At 38.1% G+C, this 24,498-nt stretch overlaps 2 protein-coding genes and 1 pseudogene across 2 annotated transcripts in view; 1 reads left to right on the forward strand and 2 right to left on the reverse strand.

The window, feature by feature from the left end:
* SSBP1 (single stranded DNA binding protein 1) overlaps window positions 1-24,498 on the reverse strand; it is a 191,599-nt gene that overhangs the window by 125,243 nt on the left and 41,858 nt on the right. The gene's annotated exons all lie outside the window — the stretch shown is intronic.
* Window positions 10,178-10,262, forward strand: LOC112907075 (U6 spliceosomal RNA; annotated as a pseudogene).
* Window positions 14,665-15,552, reverse strand: TAS2R5 (taste 2 receptor member 5). The gene has a single exon (XM_025982200.2). It carries the CDS (start codon window positions 15,550-15,552, stop codon window positions 14,665-14,667), a length of 888 nt encoding a protein of 295 aa, XP_025837985.2.

A 24,498-nucleotide genomic window follows, 5' to 3' on the forward strand; every position in this document is an offset into this window, starting at 1 on the left:
TTGGGAAGTACTGGGTAGATAAAAATCCCCCATGAGAGTAATCCAGATGGTCAAATACTGGCATGAAGAGTGAGATTAGGGCATCAGCCTGGAAACTAGGCAGACCTGTGGGACATAACAGACAATTGCAAAAGGTTCCAGAAGTTAAGGCATAGGGAAACATAGCAGTAGACTATGGAAAAAGGAATTCCTATGAAACAAAGGGGATATGATATCAAGGAAATTTGGTGGAAAGGACTATTGGTTCTAACTAATATCTGTCAGGATTTGGTGGCAAGGGGATGACCTATTCATAAAGTCAGAGATCCAGGCATGGATTCTAGTCTGCAGGACTGGTACAAGCAAGGCAAGAGTCAGAAAGACAAAATAAAAGTTCTCAAGTAATAAGGAAAAAGTCAGGACACATTTTTAGCTCCAGATATAGCTGGTATGAACCAAGCAATAACCTGGGAAGGCCAAAAACCTAACTAAACAATATGTATTTCTGGAACAATTTTCTGCATAGGCTCCTGAACCACAAGACCAATGCAATGGTTTTTATTAGAGTGTCTGCATCAACCCAGGGCAGTAGCATGTACAGGTGACCTGGATCAAGTAAGAATCTGCAGAAACTCATTATAGAACCTAGAACCTTAAATGAACACTTAGGGGAAAAGGCAAAGCAGTAAAACATAAAGAGGATAGAAGACATGAAAGAGAGGAAGGAGAGTGTGGCAAATTGTATTTTCCAAGGACAGCCACAGTATCTCCCATCCCACACGCTCTACTGCGAAGTGATCCTCCCACTCCCCTAACAAGAGGCAGAATCTCTGTAATCAGGGTTTCTCAACCTTGGAATTACTAACATTTTGGGTAATATAATTCTTGTTGTGGGGGCTGTCCTGTGCATGTAGGCTGTTCAGCAGCATCCTTAGCCTCTATTATAGGATGCCAGTAGCACACTCTCCTCCCTCAGGCATGCAATCACTGCGTCTGGTTGAGAACCTCTAATGCTTTGAAACTGGATGGGCCCTGTAACTCTTCTAACCAAAAAAATGTGGCAAAAGGGATACCATGCCAATTCTGTGCACAGCACATAACCAGCCTGGCAGCATCTATTTTTTGCCACTTTGGGAATGCTCCCACTTAGGAACTAGGTAACATACTAGGAGAAGCCCAAGCCACATGGAAAAGTCATTGCAGGCTCTCCAGCAGAGCCCCCAGACAATAGCCAGCATCACCAGTCAGCAGAATGGGTGAGCCATCTGGTCCAGTAAAGCTGACATCAGACTGCAACTGCCTGAGAGTCTCTGAGCAAAAACCACACAGCTAAGCCTAGGCAAACCATGGACAAATGAGAGATAATAATAAATTATTCTATTAAATCACTAAGTTTTGGGGTATGTATGCAGCACTGAAATAGGAAAGAAAAAGAAGAACATCAGATGATAATATTGCATATATTATTTAAAATGTTGAACATCAATGTTACTAAAAGAAACTGTAGACCAAAAAAGTCAGTAATGTTTATCTTATAACCACAATACTGGTATGAAATTCACTGACCATTAAGTATTTGTTTTGTAATTAAAAAAAAAGAAAACAGATATGCTTGAGTTGAAAGGTAAAGTTTTATCAGTGCCTGTCTTTAAAAGGGTTGGGATCATTTTATTTTATTTTTATTTTGAGAGAGAGAGAGAGAGTGCATGTGAGTGAGTTGGGAAAGGGGTTGGATCATTTTAATAAAAAAATAAATGACGGGCATATGGGTGTCTCAATCAGTTAAGCCTGCAACTTTTGGTTTTAGCTCAGGTCATGGTCTCAGGGTCATGAGTTTAAGCCCTGCGTCAGACTCCACGCTCAGTAAGAGTCTGCTTGAGATTCTCTCTCCCCTTCTGCTCCTCCCTCCATTCACATTCTCTCTAAAATAACTAAATAAAACCTTTAATAAATGAATGAATGAATGAAATAGTTCCACCATCTCTGCTCCCTAACAGCAAGTTATTATAGTAAAAAAATATAAAGTATACATTTTAGATTCATGTAGGGGGCCAATGTCCAGTTACACCAACTTTCTAGTTGTATTCATTCCAACTGTGAAACATTAAACATTAAATATAAGGATGGCTTTTATCATCTTGATAAACAACACTACCCTGAAAATTTTAGCCAATGCAATAGAATTGACAAGAAAAAATAAAGATGGAGAAGAAGCATGAAAACATGAAACATCAGGTTGCATTGAGACAATCACTGTGCAGGAGACAGAACAGTCCACTCTCTTGATTAGAAATCCCAATAGGTTTTACTGATTAAATATGGTATATACATGCAGTGGAATATTATTCAACCTAGAAAAAGAAGGAGATCCTGCCATTAGTGACAAGATGGTTGAAAATGAAGGACATTATGCTAAGGGAAATATGCCAATCACAGAAAAACAAATACTGCACAATAGACTTCTATGAGATACTTAAATAGTCGAGCTTACAGAAACACAGAATATAATAATGATTGCTAGAGGCGGAGAGTAGGGGGGAGTAGGGAGTAGTTGCTCAATAGGTATCAAGTTTTAACTATGCCAGATGAGTAAATTCCAGAGGTCTACTGTATGACAAATTGCCTACAGCTAATGATACAGTATTACACACATGAAAATTTGTTAAGAGGGCAGATCTTATGTGACCTGTTCTTAGTACCAAAGAAAAAAAGAAACAAAAACAAAGGGTTGCAAGAAAACTTTGGGAGGTGTTAGAAATGTCTGTTACCTTGACTATGGTGCTACCACAGGTGTTAGCATAGATCTAATCTCATCAAACTATACACATTAAATAAGCACAGTCTGTATATTAATTTGTTATGTGCTGTATGCTGGTGTTTTCCCAAAATTCTTATGTTGAAACCCTAACTTCCAATTGTTGTACAAGTGCCTGATAATTAGCTTTTTTCTATTAAAATGTAAATGACTGATATAAACTTATGATTGTTGAGCCATCCATTTCAAAGTCATCTATCTATGGCCAGCTAAGCAAATAGCTAAAGAGCCAGGGCACTCCACCCATGAAGTTTCCTTTTTAGAAAGCCCTGAGGGGGGACCTCTGGGTGGCTCAGTAGTTGAGCATCTGCCTTTGGCTCAGGGCATGATCATGGAGTCCTGGGGTTGAGTCCCATATCAGGCTCCCCATAGGGAGCCTGCTTCTCCTTCCACCTATGTCTCTGCTTCTCTCTGTCTTTCATGAATAAATAAATAAAATCTTTAAAAATAAAATAGAAAGCCCTGAGGGACCTAGATGGCTGACCACTTAAGTGATCTTGCTTTTTTCTCCCTGAGCTTTAATTCCAGCTTTCATGTTTTAAATTCACCAATAAAGAGTGAACTTCTAATCCCTAGGTACCCTACTCTTGACCCTAATAAAGGCAGAATCTCAGGTCTGAGCTTTCTCTCTATCGCTACCAAAGACCTCACTGCATGGCCCTTGAGCACACGCTATAGAAACTGTGAGTCGGAAAAAAAAAAAAAAGAAAAAGAAACTGTAAGTCACAAACCTTGTTTTCTCAAAATGCCCTGATGTTTGTTGCTGAGGCATAATAAGAACCACTGAGGGCCAGTCTAGCCACAGCATTGTTTCTAGTGGGGAAGCATGTATAAGGCCTGCCACAAGTAGTATGGGCCCAAGTGAGTGCCCCCACCCATTCGATAGTATCTCTATCTATAGGTTGAAATTAGCACAAAATACCAATACAATGGTATTAGTGGGGAAGTGGGGCCTTTGGGAGGTCATTAGGTCATGACGGTGGAGCCCTGAGAGTTCTCCAGCCCTTTCTAGCCCTCTTCCTGACCTATGAGGAGATAAGGAGAATATGGCTATCTACAAACCAGGAAATGGGCTCTCATCAGACACTATCCCAGGCTCCAAAACTGTGAGAAATGCTTGTGTAGGCCATCCAGTCAATGGTAATTTGTTATAGCAGCACAAACTAAGACATGCTATACTTCAATAAAGCTGTTTAAAAATCAGAAAATATAAGGAAAATTATTTTAATGACAACATTAACCAAAACTAAAAAACACATACAAATTATGGCCTCTCTGAAGAAAATCACAAAAATTTCCTGGAAGGCATAAAATGAGACTTAAATAATTTCCTTTTATAACTCATTGGAAAGAAATACCATCCTCTTAAATAGGAAAGTTTAATATCATAGCATTACCCAAAAAAAAATGGTAATGAAGAAAAATGAGTAGTGGGATGGCTTGCCCTGTCCTGCCAAATAATAAAATGTATTTTACAGCTTGATAATTGAAACTATTGCACAAGTATGCCTCTCAAGGCAGAACATGTAGCATTTTAATGAAACAATTTGAACATGTATCTCTATAAAATATTTTAGTATCTTTAATATCAACTATAAGAAATACAAAGAAAAAAAAAGAAATACAAAGAAATCAGAAGGTGAGATAATTTGGCTAATATATCCATATCTCTTTCTGTGGGCCATTCAAATTGAGAATGGGATCTGCTCTCTAGTTTTAATTTAGGCTTGCTTTTACTCCAGGCTTAGAAGTGCCTTATAAACTGTGCTACGTTCAAATGTGTGACATCATCTTAAATGCTGACATGCAGCTGCTATCTCATCAAATGACCCAACAAACAATTATTCTGTAGAAGCAACAAGAAAAAATAGTACTGGTTTAAATAGAAATTACAATCAATACAATAAAAGATAACTCAAACCGCGGTGTAGATCTGGATTGATCACCATCAAAATCATTTGTCCTTAGCCTCAGCCAGAGGATGACCAAAAGGAAGTCTGAGAATAGAAAATCAAATTCACAATTCTACCTACCAGAAAATTAGCAGTCTGCAAAATGACCAAAAGCAAACTACAATCTACTCTGAAAAGAGAAGACAACAACAGTTTCAGGATTCAGACTGAAAAAGAAAAAAGCAACACAGATTGCCCCACTTTGTACTCCCAGGCCAATTAAGTGACTGCCTCCTGCCCATTAACTCAGTGCTATTCACGGGCCATTTTCAAAAGATCACCCAATTTATAAACCTGAGAGTTAGCTCTTGAAAAACCCACAACCTCCCTTCTGTGGACATTGCTGATGTTCTGTTCTTAACAAAGTGTTTGCTTGCTGGAAAAATTACTAATAAATGACTTGGCTTTTGACATAGGCTTTTCTGATGATTTGTGTGTGGATTTTAACCGCTCTTATAGCTCTTATCTAAAGCCAGGCCTCCACTTATTCATGAGATCTCATCCTCTCTCTTCTTAAGAAAATCACTCCAGATTTTCCCCTCTCCCTCTCCTTCTGTCTCTCTCCCTATCCCTCCCTCCATCTCTCTCCTGGATCAGTCCCATCAACATACAATCATCCTTTTATTTTTCCCATTAATAATAAGTATCCATATCTCATGTCTCTTGCCCCCCTGCTGATTTTTCTCTCCAATTTACAGCAAACTTTAAAAAGGTTCACACTTTCTCCAATTGCTCTCCAACCCAATCTCTTATTCCAACTCAAAATCTGACTTTTACAAAACTTTCTCTCTAAAACTACTCTTTCTAAAATCATTGATGACTTGAATATTTCTATAAGGCCAAATCTCAGCTCTCATTTCTCTTGGCATTATCAGTATCATCTGACAGTCATTCTCTCTTCCTAGAAACAGTTTCTTGACTTGGCCTCCAGGACACGATCTTTTTCCCACTGACCTCACTGGCTACTTCTTCTCAGTCTGCTTTATTGACTCCACCACATCTCTCCATCACAGCTCCCCAAGTTTTAGTCTTGTACTTCTTCTATCTACATACACCCACTTCCTTAGTGGTCTATATCAGTTTTACGATTTCAAATACCATACATACTCTAAAAACTCCCATTTGTATGTCTCCGGTTTGGACTTTTACCTTGACTTCTAGTCTCATTTATTCAACTGTCTACTCAACAGCTGCACTTTGATATCTAATCTGTATCTCAAACTTAACATGTCCAAACTGAACTCCAGGTCTTACCTGAGGATCAATCTGCCCCATCCCGAGTCTTCCCCATATAAAGTGATGACAATCTGATGACCCTATAATTTACTCAGGCCAAAAATTTTGGAGTCACTTTTGATTCCTCTCTGCTGTCTCATATCCAATCTATAGATCCTGCCAATTCTACTTCAAAACATTTCGACAATCTTACCACTTCTTCCTGCCTCCAGGGCTACCACCCTAGTAAGCCTGGATTATTACACTATCCTCCTAATTCAGCTCTTTTCTTCCAACTTTGCCTTATTAAACTCAGCCTGTTCTCAATACAACTATCAGTGATCTTTTTAAAAATTTTTTTTTCATTTTGTTTTTATATTCAATTTAGTTAACATATAATGTATTATTAATTTCAGGGGTAGAATTTAGTGCTCATAACATCAAGTGCCCTCCTTCATGCGCATCACCCAATTATCCCATTCCCCACCCATTGCCCCTCTGGCAATGCTGTTTCCTAGAGTTTCTTATGGTTTGTCTCCCTCTCTGTTTTCATCTTATTTTTCCTTCCCTTCCCCTATGTTCATCTGTTTTGTTTCTTAAACTCCACATAAGTGAAATCATATGGTATTTGTCTTTCTCTGACCAACTTATTTCCTCTATAATACCCTCTAGTTCCATCCACATCGCTATAAATGGCAAGATTTCATTCTTATTGATGGCTAATAATCCTGTGTATGTGTGTGTGTGTGTGTGTGCACCACAACCTTATCCATTCAACTGTCAATGGACATCTGTGCTCTTTCCATATTTTGAGTATTGTGGACATTAGTTGCTATAAACTAATCTTTAACAAAGCAGGAAAAAATATCCAATGGAAAAAAAGACAATCGTTTCAATAAATGTTGTTGGGAAAATTGAACAGCAACATGCAGAATAATGAAATTGGACCACTTTTTTACACTGTACACAAAAATAAACTCAAAATGGATGAAAGACTTAAACGTGAGACAGAAATCCACAAAAATCCTAGAGAACACAGGCAGCAACCTCTTTGACCTGTGCTGCAGCAACTTCTTGCTAGACACATCTCCAAAGGCAAGGGAAACAAAAGCAAAAATGAACTATTGGGACTTCATCAGGATAAAAAGTTTTTGCACAGCAAAGGAAACAGTCAACAAAACTAAAAGGCAGCCCATGGAATGGAAGAAGATATTTGCAAATAACTTATAAACAGCTAGTATCCAAAATCTATAAAGAACTTATCAAACTCAACACCCAAAATAAAAAGTGATCTTTTAAAATGTAAGTCATCGAGTTTTACCACTTGCCTCTACTAAAAACAATCCAATGGCTCTCCAACTCAGTCAGAATAAAAGACAAGGTCCGCACAATGATCTATAAGGACCCTAAAAATCCCGTTGCCCCTATGACCTAATCTTCCACCACCCCCTCTACTCCAGCCACACCAGCCTTTTGCTCTTCTTTGGACATATTAGACACATATGCACTTCATATTTTACTTATCCATTCATCAGATGATGGAGAATTGAATTGTTTCTACTTCTTGACTGTTAGAAACAGTGTTGCCATGAACAGGGGTGCCTGGGTGACTCAGCTAGTTAAGTGTCTACCTTCATCTCAAATCCTGTTTTCAGGGTCCTGGGATCAAGCCCCATGTTGGGCTCTCTGCTTGGCAGGGAGTCTGCTTCTCCCTCTCCCTCTCCCCACTCCACCCCACCCACGCATGTGCTCTCTCTCTCTCTCTCAAATAGATAAACTTTTTTAAAAAAATTGTTGCCATGAATATTCATGTACAAGCTTTTGTGTTGATACAAATTTTCATTTCTCTTGCCTATAACCTATGAGTGAAACTGCTGGATTATGTGATAACTGCATGTTTAGTATTTTAAGGCACTGCTAAACTATTTCTCAAAGTAGCTGCACCTGGTTATATTCCTACCAATAATGAATGAAAATTCCAAATTCTCCAATTCATATGTAGTAGTCTTTTTTATTTTAGCCACCTGGTAGTTATGAAGTAGTATCTCTGTGGTTTTGATTTTGCACTCCCCTAATGACTAAGGATGTTGACCATCTTCATGTGCTAATTGACCATTGGTATACCTAACTATTCAAAGCCTTGGTCCAGTTTTCTGTTGGAAGGTCTTTTTATTGCAGAGCTATAAGAGCTATTTATAAATCTCAGGTACAAGTCTCTTATCAGAAAGAGTATTTGCAAATATTTTTTCCTATTCTATAGTTGGCCTTTTGCTTTCTTGATGGGGACTTTGAGACATAAATGTTTTTTAAATTGTTGAAGTCTGGTTTATCTATTTTGTTGTTGTTTCTTGTATTTTTGGTGTCATATCTAAGAAACCACTGCTTAATCTAAGGTCACCAAGATTTATTCCCATAAGTTTTTATCTAAGAATTATATAGTTGTAGATATTACACTTAGGTCTATGATATATTTTTAGTTACCTGTTGTATACAGTGTGAGGTAAAGATCAACTTTATTCTTTTCCATGTGGATTTCCAGTTGTCCACCATTTGTTTTGGTTTTTTAAAATATTTTATTTATTCATGAGAGACACAGAGAGGGAGGCAGAGACACAGGCATAGGGAGAAGCAGGCTCCCCACAAGGAATCCGATGCAGGACTCGATCCCAGATCCCGGGATCACTCCCTGAGCTGAAGGCAGACGCTCAACTACTGAGCCACCCAGGTGTCCTCCCAGCACCATTTGTTAAGAAGGCTTCTTTTACTGTTTGTCTTGACACCTCTGACTAAAATCATTTTACCACACTGTGATGGTTTATTTCTGGACTCTCAATTCTATCCTAATCATTCATATATCTATCCTTATACCAAAACTACACTTTCCTAATTACTATAACTTTGCATTAAATTTTGAAATTGAGAAGTCTGAATCCCCCAATTTTATTCTTTTCCAAAACTGTTTTGGTTACTATGGGTCTCCTGCTAAACCATATAAATGTTAGGATTAGCTTGTCAATATGGGGGAGAGGGGAGGCGAGAAAGCCAACTGAGATTCAGACAAGCATTTTGTTGATCTGTAGATCAATTTGGGGAGCACTAATATCTTAACAATATTAAGTATGTCAATCCATGAACATGGAATGTCTTTCCATTTATTTAGGTCTCTTTATTTTCTTTCACAATGTCTTATAGTTTTCAGTCCATAAGCCTTATACTTCTTCTGTTAAAATATTCCTTTCTAATACAACTGTAAAGTTTTCTTAATTTCATTTTTTTAAATATTCATTGCTAATGTACAGATATACAACTGATTTTTGTATATTGATCTTATTACTTATAATACTTTTTTTTACTTCTAATAATTTTATCACAGATTCCTTAGTGTTTTCTCTATACAAGATCATATCATCAGCTTTTCTCTTTTATTTATCTTGACAGTGGATTTTTGGTCTTGTAAGTCTTTTTAAAGAACAAATTTGACTTTTTAACATATATATCAGAAGAAGCAATACACACAAAGATAAATTTAAGAGAATGTAACCAAAGATTTATAAAGGTGTAGGCAGATTTAAAGGAAATAACAAGAGATGATTAAGTACCCACACACTAGGGAAACCACTGCCAAACCATATTTATTTAGCATTTCTATTCTATTTTCTGTATCTCTAATTATTCCTTTCCAGTACAAATATTTAAAGTAAATTTTCCCAAAGACTAGTATGATAACAATATTAAGGATAAGTATTTTTTAAAAAGATAAATATTTATAGCTATCACCATGTACCAGGCACTCTTCTAAGCACTTTACATATATTAATTCATTTAATCTTCATGACAAACCTCTAACAAATTAGCCTTCATGCTATAAAGTGATATAGGCTGTTCTTATAAAACTTCAAACTTTGTAAAATCATATACAAAAAATTAAAAGCCTTATGAGGAAAATAATGTTGAATTAGACTATTAAAAACCTATACATTTTTGTAACCAAAACTAACTGAAAGAAAAACAATCCTAGGGACACCTGGGTGGCTCAGTGGTTGAGCATCTGCCTTTGGTTCAGGGCATGATCCTGGTCCTGGGATTGAGACCCACATCAGGCCCCCTGCAAGGAGCCTGCTTCTCCCTCTGCATGTCTCTGCCTCTCTCTGTGTGTCTCTCATGAATAAATAAATAAAATCTTAAAAAAAAAATCCTAATAAAAATCCTAGAAAGAGTACTCACTTTGGCAGCATGTATACTAAAACTGAAACAATACAGAGAAGATTAGCATGACCTCTATGCAAGGGTGACACACTAAAAATCCTGCCCCCCCCAAAAAAAAATCCTAGAAAGATGTATCTCTTATCTCTGCTAGCCTTTGTACTCACCATCAATGAATCATTCACAACTTTTAAACTGGAGCTTGTTCTTCTTTCAAATCTTTGAGTGCAGTAATTTCTAGAGATGAGTTTCATTACAGTTTAAAAACCTGAACCAGAAAATAGTCTCATCTAACTATATATATATATTTTTTAAACAAACACAGGATAAATGCTTTCACAGCTATCTAATCTTTACTCATAATTTTGCCAGTAACTGATCATTGTGTAGAATGTAGAGGTCTTGAAGGCACTCTACTTAGTGTCCCACTAAAAGAAAGCACTTCAGCTGTTTTCAGCTTTTTTTCTTAAAATGCATATATTGTTAAGGCTTTCTCCTTGAGAGTAAGCTGCCCCTGATAGTTTCTTTTGTCTTTAATCTATATGATTTATTTTTGCATCTTTTTCCCCCCATTTCCATTACTTCATTCTATCAAATTTTATAACACTGGCAATTATTTGTGCTTAGATACTTAGAATCATGCTCAATTACATACAACATCAACTCCTTTAGTTGACTTGCGAATGTGATTTCACGTTTTTTCAAAAGCCTTTAGAATTTCAAGATTTTCCTTGATGGTTATAACATTTCAGAATCTGCTCACTAACTTCATGACCATCAATCTACTATGTCTTTGCTAAAATTTTTATAATTCATTCCCTATATATAATCCATAGAAAAATTTTCTGCCAGCCAGAAATACTCTTTAACTTTTCTTCTTGGTGTTATTTGAAAATAGAAGGGAATATTTTTTTTTTGGGGGGGGGGGATGGTATTTTATAAAATAAAATGTAAGGCAAAATTTTTTTCTTCTGCATTCTACTGAGAAGTATCACTCATATTCATGATCTGCTCTTTCTCTCTTAAAGTTCTGTAAACTTTCTCTTGATAGTCTTATGATATCCTTATAAACTTTCCTCTTTGATATTCTTAAATTCTTCAGTAATGTGCTCAAGTGCAAATGGTTCCCCTTCCTTTTCTGTCTTGTTTGGCGCTCTTTGTACTTTTTAAATCTGGTTTGTTTGTTATCTTTCTTGAACTCGGTGCAACTCTTGGTCATTAATTCTTCAAGTATTTCATTCTTTCCATTCATTTTTCCCATCTCTTCTGGGATTCCAGTCATAAAATAACTACTCTGTTATTTCTATGTAACATATAGCTTTTATTTTCTTTTTCTTTTACATTTTTCCATCTTTTTTACAGTTTCCTATTACCTTTTAAGAGTTCTCTGAGCTGAACTCACAGTTCTTTAGTTACAGTTCATTAAGTATTTTTTTCATTTTATATATATGCATATATATATATATATATTCCCATATATATATATTTTATTGAAGTTCGATTTGCCAACATATAGTATAACACCCAGTGCTGGGATGCCTGGGTGGCTCAGCAGTTGAGCATCTGCCTTCAGCTCAGGACATGATCCCAGTGTCCTGGGATCGAGTCCCACATTGGGTTACCTGCATGGAGCCTGCTTCTCCCTCTGTCTGTGTCTCTGCCTCTCTTTCTCTCTATGTCTCTCATGAATAAATAAATAAAATCTTAAAAAAAAAAAAAAAACCAGTGCTTATCCCATCAAGTGCTCCCCTCAGTGCTCATCACCCAGTCTCCCCAACCTCCCACCTGCCTCCCCTTCCACTACCCTTTGTTCATTTCCCAGAGTTAGGAGTCTCTCATGTTTTGTCACCCTCTAATTTTTCCCACTCGTTATGCCTCCTTTCTCTTATAATCCCTTTCACTCTTTCTTATATTACCCATATGAGTGAAACCATATGATATTTTTCCTTTATTACTCAGCCATTAGAAATGACAAATACCCACCATTTCCTTCAACATGGATGGAACTGGAGGGCATTAAGTCTTTATTAATTCACCATCACCTGTATCAATTCTGCTGCTTAATCTAATTACTGAGTACTTTATTTCATTTAAAAATATATATTTCAGAAGCCAAGAAGAAATCAGACAGCAGGTATGTGACCTAGAATCAGCCAACCAGAGGCTCACAGGAAGGACTTCGGACCTGGGAGCAATGACTTGGGCACATTCACAGAGGCAGTTTCAGTGTCAGAGGCACAATGCTCACAATTGAAACATGAGTAGTGGTGCCAGCATCAGTCCCCATAGAGGTACTTGGTTATGTTCTCAGTTGTTTAAGCTCTCTGGTTCTCATTATGATCTAGACTTTCCAGTCTCCCCAATGATTCTGTGAGATTGCCAATTTCCTTCCAATAAATGTATTTTCTCCTTAAGTCATTTGAAGTTGAACATGCAATGGGATATGGGAAAAGTACAGGAGAAATGAAGCACTAATTTCTTCCTGCTATGTAATTGAGATTCTGAAGATATTGTCATAAGTTATGGTTCAAAACAGTAAAGTTAAAAACATATTACTTAAATTATACAATTAATAATAAATAAAACTAATCAAATTTGGAGAGGAGAATGGTTTGGAGGTTAAATGAGATAATTCCCAAACTTTGATGAATAGGATTAAAAAGTTACAGTTCAAAGTTGATAAACCAAGTAAGACAGGCAAAATTAGAGTTGTGAAAGTCATCCCTAGAAGAATTAAGGCAAATGGCAAAATATAGCTAAATCTGGGCAGTGGGACTAATAATGGGGAGTGGAATGAAAACATGTTACTATTTAAAACTTTCTAGTCCACCCCTAGGCTGCATCATACTACATAACAGAAAGAAAGGCTAGTGGTATCTATACACATATGCACAAATGCACATGTGCATGGATCCAGCTGCAGCTCTGAAAATGCAAACTAGAAAAGATTTACATAAGGAATCAGTTCCAGAGCACAGATTTGCCTCCAGATTTGTTTTCTTGGATAAAACACAAAGCAGCCTCACACCCATCATGAGCTAAATCATGTTTAGAAAATGAAGGAAATCTAATCCCAAAAAGTGACTGGGAAAATGCAAGTGTTTTGTCCCTAAGAAGAGCAAGTCATAGAAACTTCAGTTATGATTGGGATCCTGGCTCCCATGCAACCCACCAATACCTTTCAAGTTGCAACAAACCTGATAGATTAGTTGTTTATTTCATCTGCTGAAAAATATTCATAAACTTGAGCATTCCACAGGAAACTCTCAGCATGAAGTCTTTAAGTATGAACAAGAAAAACTTAAGGTCTACTGGAAAATGCACAAGACCTGGAGTCCAAAACTCTGAGATTCTTTTTCCTGCCTCATTGATCTTGAGATGAAGATCTTGAGAAAATCACTGCTCCAGCCTGAGTTTTGTGATCTATAAATTGAGGACCGAAATATAACTACATAGAGTTGTTATTAAAATAAAAAGAGATAACGTGTTATCTCCTATATGTTGGCTAACTGAATTTGAATTTAAATTAAAATTTTAAAAAAATCAAATGAGATAATGGGCAATATATATCTGATAAAATGTAAATCCTAAAACAAATGGGAGGTATTGTTATTATCATTCTTACAACTGGTCACGAGGGACATCTGTATAAAGATAAGCAGGGCGTAATGGAAAATTCATCCAACTACTAAAAATATAACCTATCTAGGTCCTGGGCTTTGAAGCTTCATACAGAACATGACAGTCAAATGACTTTTATCATAAAAGGCAAGTCTAGTGTTCAAAGAAACTTCTAGAAATATAAAGATGTATTGTTTTATTTTTCAGTTAGATAACTAGACCTACTATAATAGAGAAATGGGAAAATTATTTGATATTTCATTTTTAAAAAGCTTATCTAAAATGACTAACATTAATGGATAGGTGAAATTTAATAAAAATTAATGATCTTGGGGCACATGGGTGGCTTAGTGGTTGAGCATCTGCCTTTGGCTCAAGTCATGATCCCGGGGTCCTGGGATCGAGTCCCACATCAGGCTCCCCATAGGGAGCCTGCTTCTCCCTCTGCTTATGTCTCTGTCTCTGTGTGTGTGTCTCATGAATAAATAAATAAAATATTAAAAAAATTAATGATCTCTATATTAAGTGTTCCTAACCCCTGTTCCCTATAATAGGAAAAATACAACTTATATGTGTAATTTAAAAAGAAATGAAAAAAAAAGAAAAAAATAAAAATAAATGAATTATTTAGTATATAAACAGAATATAACACCTACTTTACCAAACATAAAGCCCCAGTCTTGATTTTTATAACACAGTAAGACAGTTATACTTCACACTGACAAAAGAGAAATAGTATTAGTTTTTATCCTGTATTTCCTATAGCTCATTTATTGATTTGGTATCAGAGAAGAAAAATTTTAAAAGATACGAAAGTCAGCTTCCTTTCAGAGAGCTACCAACAAGTGTCTCAAAAGGGTAGTCTGAGCACACATCTCTCTAGGATTTCCAAGCACACACTGTCTTCCACAGAATTCTCTGACAAGTCTGCTTCATCCTGGGATTCCCCAGGATCAGAATGACAGAATGAAGAGAAGGATAGGCAGCCATGACTGTCTCGGAGATGAAGACAACCAGGAGATCAGCAGAAGACTTGGAGGTAATGGAAAAGGGGCTGGCCAGGATATAAATCACATGAAGGATAAGGAAGCAGCCCAAGGACTTCAGTACAGTGATGTGAGCCTTGGCCTGAGCATCTCTCCTACCAGCTGTATGTACCTCCATCTTCTTGTGGTGTCTATACAAAGAGACAATCAGCATCCCAGAAGAAACAAGAAACACCATGAGAGGCAATCCACTTCCTGCATTGAGCTTTACTATATACAGGTAGTGCCAGCTTTTAAGGGGGTACAGAATGCTGCTGTTGCCTTGAGAAGGATTATAGGGCTTTAAGCCAATGTGGGCTACAAGTAACAAACTGATCATGAGGTACACCAGAAGGCACCAGAGACTCAGGCAATAGGCCCTCTGCTTCAGCCACAAGCAGACAGGATGTTCAAGGGTCATGATCTTCCTGCAGTAGAAGACGCTGAGGAAAGTGGCAAACCACAGGCTGGCCTGGCTTACCAGGATCCAGAAGATACTGAGATAGTGAAGCCAACGGCTACTCTGGAAAAATGGAAATAGGCTTAAGTCCATCATAATCAGACACTGCAGGAGAAATCGGCAGCCAGCCAGGCCCAGGACAATGAGGTTGTATGAGGACCCGTTGAATTTTCTGACCCATTCTCCAAAACTCCAGACCATAAGGACTCCATTTCCCACCAGGCCAATGAGAAATTCAGCCACTGCCACCACCATCAGCAGTGGTAGGGCAGCAGTCAGCATGGCTGGAGATAGGAGTCTCTCACTTCTGTCACAGAAGGTGTCCTGCTTCAGCAGATGAATGTGTGTGACTGCGGCTGAGCTTCAGATATCTGGGGGTGATATCACACTCAAGGTAAGTTTTCACACCACAGAATCTGGATTTGGCCTTGTCCTTCAGGAACCTGTCCTCCAAGACTGAACAGGTGCGACCAGGCACAGAGAGTTTAGAAGTTATGATCCCCTCTCCGTATTTGCATCCACATGAATGCACTCTGAGCCTATACTGAGAGATTTGAAACAATACCCCAGACACCAACTTCCCTTCTCCAGGGTCATGAGCTAGGATCTAGACACTAGCACATAATATATCAAGATTTCTCAACAAGAAGACCAAATCAAAACATTCTCAGGTTTTATACAGTGCCAAACGTGAGCTCATATTATAAAAAACAAATTTTATTTTTATGAGATGTATTCTGAACATAAAAGCATGAAATCTGAATAAACTCAAATCTAAAATATATTTTATTATCAAAAAATAATAAAGTAAAATATATTTCACTATCAAAGAGAGAAATAAGGGAAGTTCTAGGGAAGAAAACAAGCAGAGAAGAAAAACGGTATGTTTAAGTGCCAAATAATAAAAAAAAATGGAAGTCAGAGAGAGGAGCCATTACTGCTAATCAGGGTCTTTGAGGTCATCCATCTTTCATGATCAATTATCCATACACATCTCACACCAAGGTCTTAGGGGAAGGAAATGAGCTCAAATAAGTGAAAAAAGACTAGCACAGTTATCAAGAAATATAGGAAAAGTGTTTCATTTAAATGTCCAGATTCCAACCTCCCTGGGAGCAGCCCACCACAAATGTTTATGGAAGGCTGAATTCTAAAACTGCCTCTAAGATTTCCACTCCTTAGTGTATATACCCCGAATAACCCTAGGGCAGGTCGGACAGTACATAAGACTGTTGTTATAAGGTTGTTACTTCTGTAACTAGGTTATATTATATGCCAAAGATAAAGAACTTTTGCAAATGTAACCAAATCAGTTGCATCTGAATTAATCAAAAAAAAAAAAATTCCCCTGGGTGAGTCTAACTTAATCAGTTAAAGTCTTGGAAGAGAAACTGTGCCCTCTTGCTGACCTGAACAATCCAGCTGCCAGGTTGTGAGAGACACACATGGCAAGAAACCATAGCATTGAGATTGGCCCCCAGAAGACAGCAGCAGAAAAACTGGGACCTTTGTCTAACAACCACAAGGAACTGATTTCTGCAAATAGCCAGTAAGCTTGGAAAAGCACCCTGAGCTCCAGAAAAAAAACACATCCCAGTCAATATCTTGATTGTAGCTTTTAAGACTCTGCGCAGAGGGCCCACTTAGGCTGTGCCTGGACTCTACCCACAGAAACTGTGACATAAATGTGGGCGTTGTTTTAAAGTGTGTTAAAGTATGTGTTGCTACACAGCAAAGACAGTGGTCAAACCAGACCAGGAACTCTGAGGAAATGAGGAGAAGGAAGAACTGAATTAGAAAGAAGGAGGAAGGCTAGGCTAGCTTCTGAGGAAGGCAACATGCTTGGGGAGGAAAGAGCAAAGCAATCTTAAAAGATCCTAGAAGAAACCAAAAACCTAGCCCCAGGCCCTCTGCTTCAGCCACAAGCAGAGAGTGTTCAGAAGTCATGATGTCCCCGCAGTAGTAGACACTGAATAGCCAGCACGCACAGGACAATGAGTTTGTATGGCGATCCCTTTACATTTTCTGATCTATTCTCCAAAATCCCAGACCACAAGGACTCTATTTCCAACAAGGCCAATGAGAAATTCATCCACTGCCACCACCATCAGCAGTGCTAGGGTAGCAGTCAGCATAGCTACAGAAAGGGGTCTCACTGCCATCCCAGAAGGTGCCCTGCTTCAGTGATGAATGCATGTGGCTCCTGGCTGAGCTTTAGATCCTGAGGGTGATACAGTATTAGGGGAGAACATTTCATTTCTCAGAGTTTGGGTTCTGTCACTGTCCTTTTGAAATCCATTCTCTGACAAAGAAGGCACAGCTGTGAACACCAGTCACGTTCTCAAAGAGCTTCATTTCCATCTGCATCTGCATGAAGCTGGCCTAGAATCTAAGATGAAGAACAAGCCCACAGCTACAGATTGTCCTTCCAAAGGAAGCAAGTAAAATCTGAAGTACTCTTGAACCCTGCTCCCACACACCATAACTCTGCAAAACCAAAATAAGACATGCTGAGAATCTCAACAGTGGCAAACACAAATCAGGGAAAGTATAATATTTATGAATAATTTGGCAAATATTTATCAAATGCCTGCCATGTGCCAGGCCCCTAAGACAGGCTTTGGAGATACAATCACCACAAAAACAAAGTCCCTACTGTCACAGAGCTGACATTCTGGTGGGAGAGGCAAATAACTAATACTGTTCTATTTGTAACTTGAATATATAAACCTAGCATTGTACTTATACACATACAAAGATTTGTTTCAATGTCAGGGAAAACAAAGAAAAGAACAGGATAAGAAAATGAGTGAAAACAACTATGAGACAGGATAAATATTTATTGCTGAATATACATGCAGAAGAGGTCAAGGTGGAGAGAGATCTGGGAACCATAGTGCTAGTTCATTTCCATACAGAACTGTTATCAGCCTCCAGACAAAGGGCTGTAATGAAGAAGTATATCTGGATAGTGACAGCCTCAGTGTTCTCTAGTTTACCAGAGCAACCACTTGGGTTTACTTTTGATGTAACCTAACCATGTTGGTCATAACACTACCATATCTCTTTCTACCAAAGTCCTTTCCATTCATACTCCTACTATTCCACTACTCTGAGCCCTCCAGCATTCTTACAGTACCTGAATCAAGGAAAAGAAGGCCATGAGAGACCAAGAGGAATATAACCATAAGAAGAGGCAGATGGGCAAGTTGTGGCTTTCTACTCAGCATCAACAGAGCAGTCTATCTCATAGAGCATAACAATATTGATAAGCTTCTGCTCAACAAAAAAACAACAAAATGAAAGGCAATCTATATTGGGAGAAAATACTTGAAAACCATATATCTGATAAGGGGTTATCATCCAAAATATGTGAGGAATTCAATAGCAAAAAGCAAACAACCCAATTAAGAAATGGGTGAAGGACCTAATATGGTCATTTTTCCCAAAAGACACAAAATGGCCAACAGGTACATGAAAAGGTGCTCAACATCACTAATCATCAGGAAAATGCAAATCAAAACCAGAATAACATATCACTTCACACCTATTAGAATGACTATTATCAAAAACAAATAAATAAATGATGAAAAGTGCTGGTAAGGATGCGGAGAAAAGAGAAACTTTATACATTTTTGTTGGGAGTGTAAATTGGTGCAGCTATTATAGATATCAGTATGGAGATCCTTACAAACAATTTTAAAAGACCTATTATATGATCCAGCAATTCCTCTGCAGGATCCCAAAAAGGTATCTGTGCTCCCATATTCATTGCATTAATCACAATAGTCAAAACAGGGAAACAATCTAAGTGCCTATCAACAGATGAAGAAATTGTTTTAGACAGACACAGAGAGAGACAGTTCCCAATTTACAATGGTTCAATTTACAATTCCTCAACTTCATGATGGCACAAAAGTGATACACATCCAGTAGAAACTATACTTCAAATTATGAATTTTGATCTTTTCCTAAGCTATGCAGTATGACACTCTCTTGTGATGCTAGGCAGCAGCAGTTAGCCTTGGCCCCGAGCCAACCACAGGATCACAAAGGTAAACCAAAAAACTTAACAACCACTCAGTTTTTCACTAATTCATTACATGATATATAATAGGCTTTGTGTTGGATGATTTTGCCACTAACTATAGGCTAATGTAAGTGTTCTGATCATACTTAAGGTAGGGTAGGCTAAGCTATGGTGTACAGCAGCTAAATATTAAATAAACTTTCAAAGTACGATATTCTATTTTTTTAAGGTTTTATTTATTTATTCATGAGAGACAAGGAGAGAGAGAAAGACAGAGAAATAGGCAGAGGGAGAAGCAGGCTCTCTGCAGGAGCCTGATGTGGGACTCAATCCCAGACCCCGGGATCACATCCTGAGTCAAAGGCAGATGCTCAACCGCTGAGCCACCTAGGCAAAAGTACAATATTTTCAACTTAAAATTTAAGTGATGGAGTTCACTATAAGTTGAGGAAGATACATGTGTGTGTGTGTGTGTGTGTGTGTGTGTTATTCAGCCTTAAAAAAAGAGATCCTGACATTTGCAACAACATGGATGAACCTAAAAGGCATTATGCTAAGTGAAATAAGCCAGACACACAAAAAAAGAACGTGTGATCTCACATATATGTGGAATCTAAACAAGTCAAATAGAGAAAAGCAGAGAATAGAATTATGGTTATCAGGGCTGAGGAGGTGGGGGAAATGAGGAGGTGCTATGTAGGATAGATAATTCCAGAGATCTAACAGCATAATGACTAGAGTTAGTAACCTTGTATTGAATACTGGACCCGTGCCTAGAGAGTAGATTTCAGGTGCTCTCATCACACACCAAAAAATGGCATCCATGTGAGGAGATGATATGTCAATTAGTTTGACTGTCATTATCATTTTACTATGTATATGTATAATAATTCATCTTATTGTAGACCTTAAATATATACAAAAGAGTTGCTTTCAAAAACTCAGGACACTTTCACCCCAAAAAGTGCCCTTCCTCTACCATGTTGCCAGACCAAGTATATAATTCCTTCCCCATTCTCCATCTGATACCTCCCAGTACTCGAACATTTTGTACTCCTATTCACAGGCACCCATTTTCAGTGCTTCCCAGAATTGCACCTACTTTGCCACTAGACGGTGCTGAGGCAACTCTTTTGCAGCATCTGTTAACCTGAGCAAGGTCATTTTCTTAATGAGCTGCATGAGTCCAGAAATTCAAAAATCGAGCAGATGAAGCAAGTGGTTAATAAGCATGTGTAACAGGAACAGAAATTATAAATTTGCGTATATTCATAGTCTTTCCAGTTTCCCTCCCCATCACCTTAAAAAGAGGTGGGCTTCTTACTCTGCTGGTCAGTTCCACCTCTTGGAAGGAGGTGTCTGGAGGGACAAGAAGGGGTACAGTCATGACCCACAGGGAGCAAGGATCACAATCCTTGAGGAAGTTTAAGAAAAGAATAATCAGCATGGCTGGGGTAGTGAAAGTAATAGAGTATACTTGGAACTTGGAAGATGAGAGAATAGGAACTATTTTTGTCTGATTCCATAAACATGAAAATTTGGGGAGAAAGTTAAATACAGCAGATAAAAGAAGACAGTCTAGAAAGCAAGGCTTAATTCTCCTTCTCTTGAGAGTGAGCTGGACTTCAAGACTTCTAAACAAGAGACTCTGGAAACAGAAACAGAGTAACTGCACCTAACCAAGCACTCATTGGTAACATGACCAGTGAGAAGTCATGATGATATCAGGTATCTATCAACACCTCATATCTGTTGGACTCCTCCCCAAAAGCCCACAACCCCAGTCTAACTATGAAAAAACCATCAGACAAACCCAGATTACGGAACGTTTTACAAAATGACTGAACAGTAATCTTCAAAATTGTCATGGTCATGAAAACAATGAATGATTGAGAAACATTACAAACCAGCAGAACCTAAGAACACCTGACAACTAAATGCAAGGTGATATGCTGGACTGGATTCTGGAACAGAAAAAGAACATGTATGACAACTGGTAAAATCTGAATGAAGTCTGTAGTTTAGTTCACAGTTAATGTATTAGCGCTAGTTTGTATCCCAATGAGGGCTGGTGCTAGCATGAAGATGTCAACATCAGGAAAACTGAGTGAAAGGAATCCGGGAACTCTCTGCACTCCCTTTGTAACTATCCTGTAAAATAAAATTAAAAATTATAACTTCATTTTTGCCAAGTTATAGACAACTCAGTTACATGCAGCCATTTGTATAAAAATTATGTTTTTAACAGTTTGAGAACTGTGTTTCTCCAGAGGAGACTAAGGTTTTCCCATAACATTGTAGGATCATGCTAAGAAATGAGGCAAAACATTTCCGCTCATCCACAGGCAAGAGCTTGCAGGTGCATGTCAGTGCCAGCCCTCAGCAGGGCACAAACCTCAAGACTAGCTCCCTGGCAGGAGAACTTAGAAATGGAGTGTTTGGTGCCATTCACAGAAAGGCAACATGCTTCAAAGTCAGACAGATTCAAGTCTGCATCCCAATTCAACCAGTCAGTAGCCATGGCTTTCAGCAGTCAATTAACTTCTCAGAGCGTCAGATCCCTCTTTATACAAATTCTGATACTGTATGATTCACCTCACAGGGCTATTATGATAAAAGGGCGTATAAAATTACTTAGCCTGGTGCCTAGAAAATAGTGTTACCTAAGTAATGTTACTTTAGCTTTAATGTTACTTTTCTTTCCTTCCTTGGTGACTTCTCTCCACAATCATTCCTTTCTATAAAGTAGGAGAGTGCCTGAAGTCTGCTATTACTCACGTATGTAAATAGAGGATGAATTGAGTTGCTACCTCTAAATGAAGATGATCAGCATTTCTAGAAAGCAAGAATAAAGATGAAAGGCTGCTTAGCCCAGGCCTTTGACAGGAGTCAAAAGTATAGAGAGGTACATAGGAGTTAGAGAGCAATATCAATATCAATATCTTTATTTCCTCTGTTGAGATAACTGGATTCAAATTATAAAGTCAGGGATCCCTGGGTGGCGCAGTGGTTTGGCGCTTGCCTTTGGCCCAGGGCGCGATCCTGGAGACCCGGGATCGAATCCCACATCAGGCTCCCGGTGCATGGAGCCTGCTTCTCCCTCTGCCTGTGTCTCTGCCTCTCTCTCTCTCTGTGACTATCATAAATAAATAAAAATTAAAAAAAAACAAATTATAAAGTCATTGTCTCAACTATGAAAGCAGCAAAATTGAGACAAATAATTTTCCTGTATTTAAAAAAAGTCAATAATGCTTTGAAACCAGAACTAAATCACAAGAAGAAGTTTGGAAGGATTTCAAACACGTGGAGGTTAAGGACCATCATGCTAAAAGCTGAAATGGTCAACCAGGAAATTAGGGAAGAATTAAAAAGATTCATGGAAACTAATGAGAATGAAGATACAACCATTCAAAATCTTTGGGATACAACAAAAGCAGTCCTGAGGGGGAAATACATTGCAATATGAGCATCCATCCAAACACTGGAAATAACTCAAAATACAAAAGCTAACCTTGCACCTAAAGGAGCTGGAGAAAAAACAGCAAATAGATCCTACACCCAGCAGAAGAAGAGAATTAATAAAGATTCAAGCAGAACTCAATGAAATAGAGACCAGAAGAACTCTGGAACAGATTAACAAAACCAGGAGTTGGTTCTTTGAAAGAATTAATAGATAGATATCTATTAATATATAGATAAACCATGAGCCAGCCTTATTAAAAAGAAGAGAGAGAAGACTCAAATTAATAAAATCATGAATGAGAAAGGAGACATCACCACCAATACAAGGAAATTGCCCTGGGTAACATTGACATTTTTACAATATTAATTCTGCCAATCCATGAGCATGGAATATTTTTCCATCTCTTTGTGTCTTCCTCAATTTCTTTCAGAAGCGTTCTATAGTTTTTAGGGTATAGATCCTTTACCTCTTTGGTTAGGTTTATTCCTAGGTATCTTATGATTTTGGGTGCAATTGTAAATGGGATTGACTCCTTAATTTCTCTTTCTTCAGTCTCATTGTTAGTGTATAGAAATGCCATTGATTTCTGGGCATTGATTTTGTATCCTGCCACGCTACCAAATTGCTGTATGAGTTCTAGCAATCTTGGGGTGGAGGCTTTTGGGTTTTCTATGTAGAGTATCATGTCATCGGCGAAGAGGGAGAGTTTGACTTCTTCTTTGCCAATTTGAATGCCTTTAATGTCTTTTTGTTGTCTGATTGCTGAGGCGAGGACTTCCAGTACTATGTTGAATAGCAGTGGTGAGAGTGGACATCCCTGTCTTGTTCCTGATCTTAGGGGAAAGGCTACCAGTGCTTCCCCATTGATAATGATATTTGCTGTGGGCTTTTCGTAAATGGCTTTTAAGATGTCGAGGAAAGTTCCCTCTATCCCAACACTCTGAAGTGTTTTGATCAGGAATGGATGCTGTATATTGTACCACTCTCTTTCACCATACACAAAGATAAACTCAAAATGGATGAGAGATCTAAATGTGAGACAAGAGTCCATCAAAATCCTAGAGGAGAACACAGGCAACACCATTTTTGAATTTGGCCACAGTAACTTCTTGCAAGATACATCCACAAAGGCAAAAGAAACAAAAGCAAAAATGAACTATTGGGACTTCATCAAGATAAGAAGCTTCTGCACAGCAAACGATACAGTCAACAAAACTAAAAGACAACCTACAGAATGGAGAAGAGATTTGCAAATGACGTATCGGATAAAGGGCTAGTTTCCAAGATCTATAAAGAACTTATTAAGCTCAACACCAAAGAAACAAACAATCCAATCATGAAATGGGCAAAAGACATGAACAGAAATCTCACAGAGGAAGACATGGACATGGCCAAATGCACATGAGAAAATGCTCTGCATCACTTGCCATCAGGGAAATACAAATCAAAACCACAATGAGATACCACCTCACACCAGTGAGAATGGGGAAAATTAACAAGGCAGGAAACCACAAATGTTGGAGAGGATGCGGAGAAAGGGGAACCCTCTTACACTGCTGGTGGGAATGTGAACTGGTGCAGCCACTCTGGAAAACTGTGTGGAGGTTCCTCAGAGTTAAAAATAGACCTGCCCTACGACCCAGCAATTGCACTGTTGGGGATTTACCCCAAAGATTCAGATGCAATGAAATGCCGGGACACCTGCACCCCGATGTTTCTAGCAGCAATGGCCACA

This window comes from Vulpes vulpes, chromosome 7, assembly GCF_048418805.1.
Source record: "Vulpes vulpes isolate BD-2025 chromosome 7, VulVul3, whole genome shotgun sequence".
In the NCBI taxonomy this organism is placed as follows: domain Eukaryota; kingdom Metazoa; phylum Chordata; class Mammalia; order Carnivora; family Canidae; genus Vulpes; species Vulpes vulpes.

Excerpts from the sequence above, each read along its gene's own strand:
- TAS2R5 (XM_025982200.2), bottom strand. The coding sequence starts at position 15,552 with ATGCTGACTGCTGCCCTACCACTGCTGATGGTGGTGGCAGTGGCTGAA.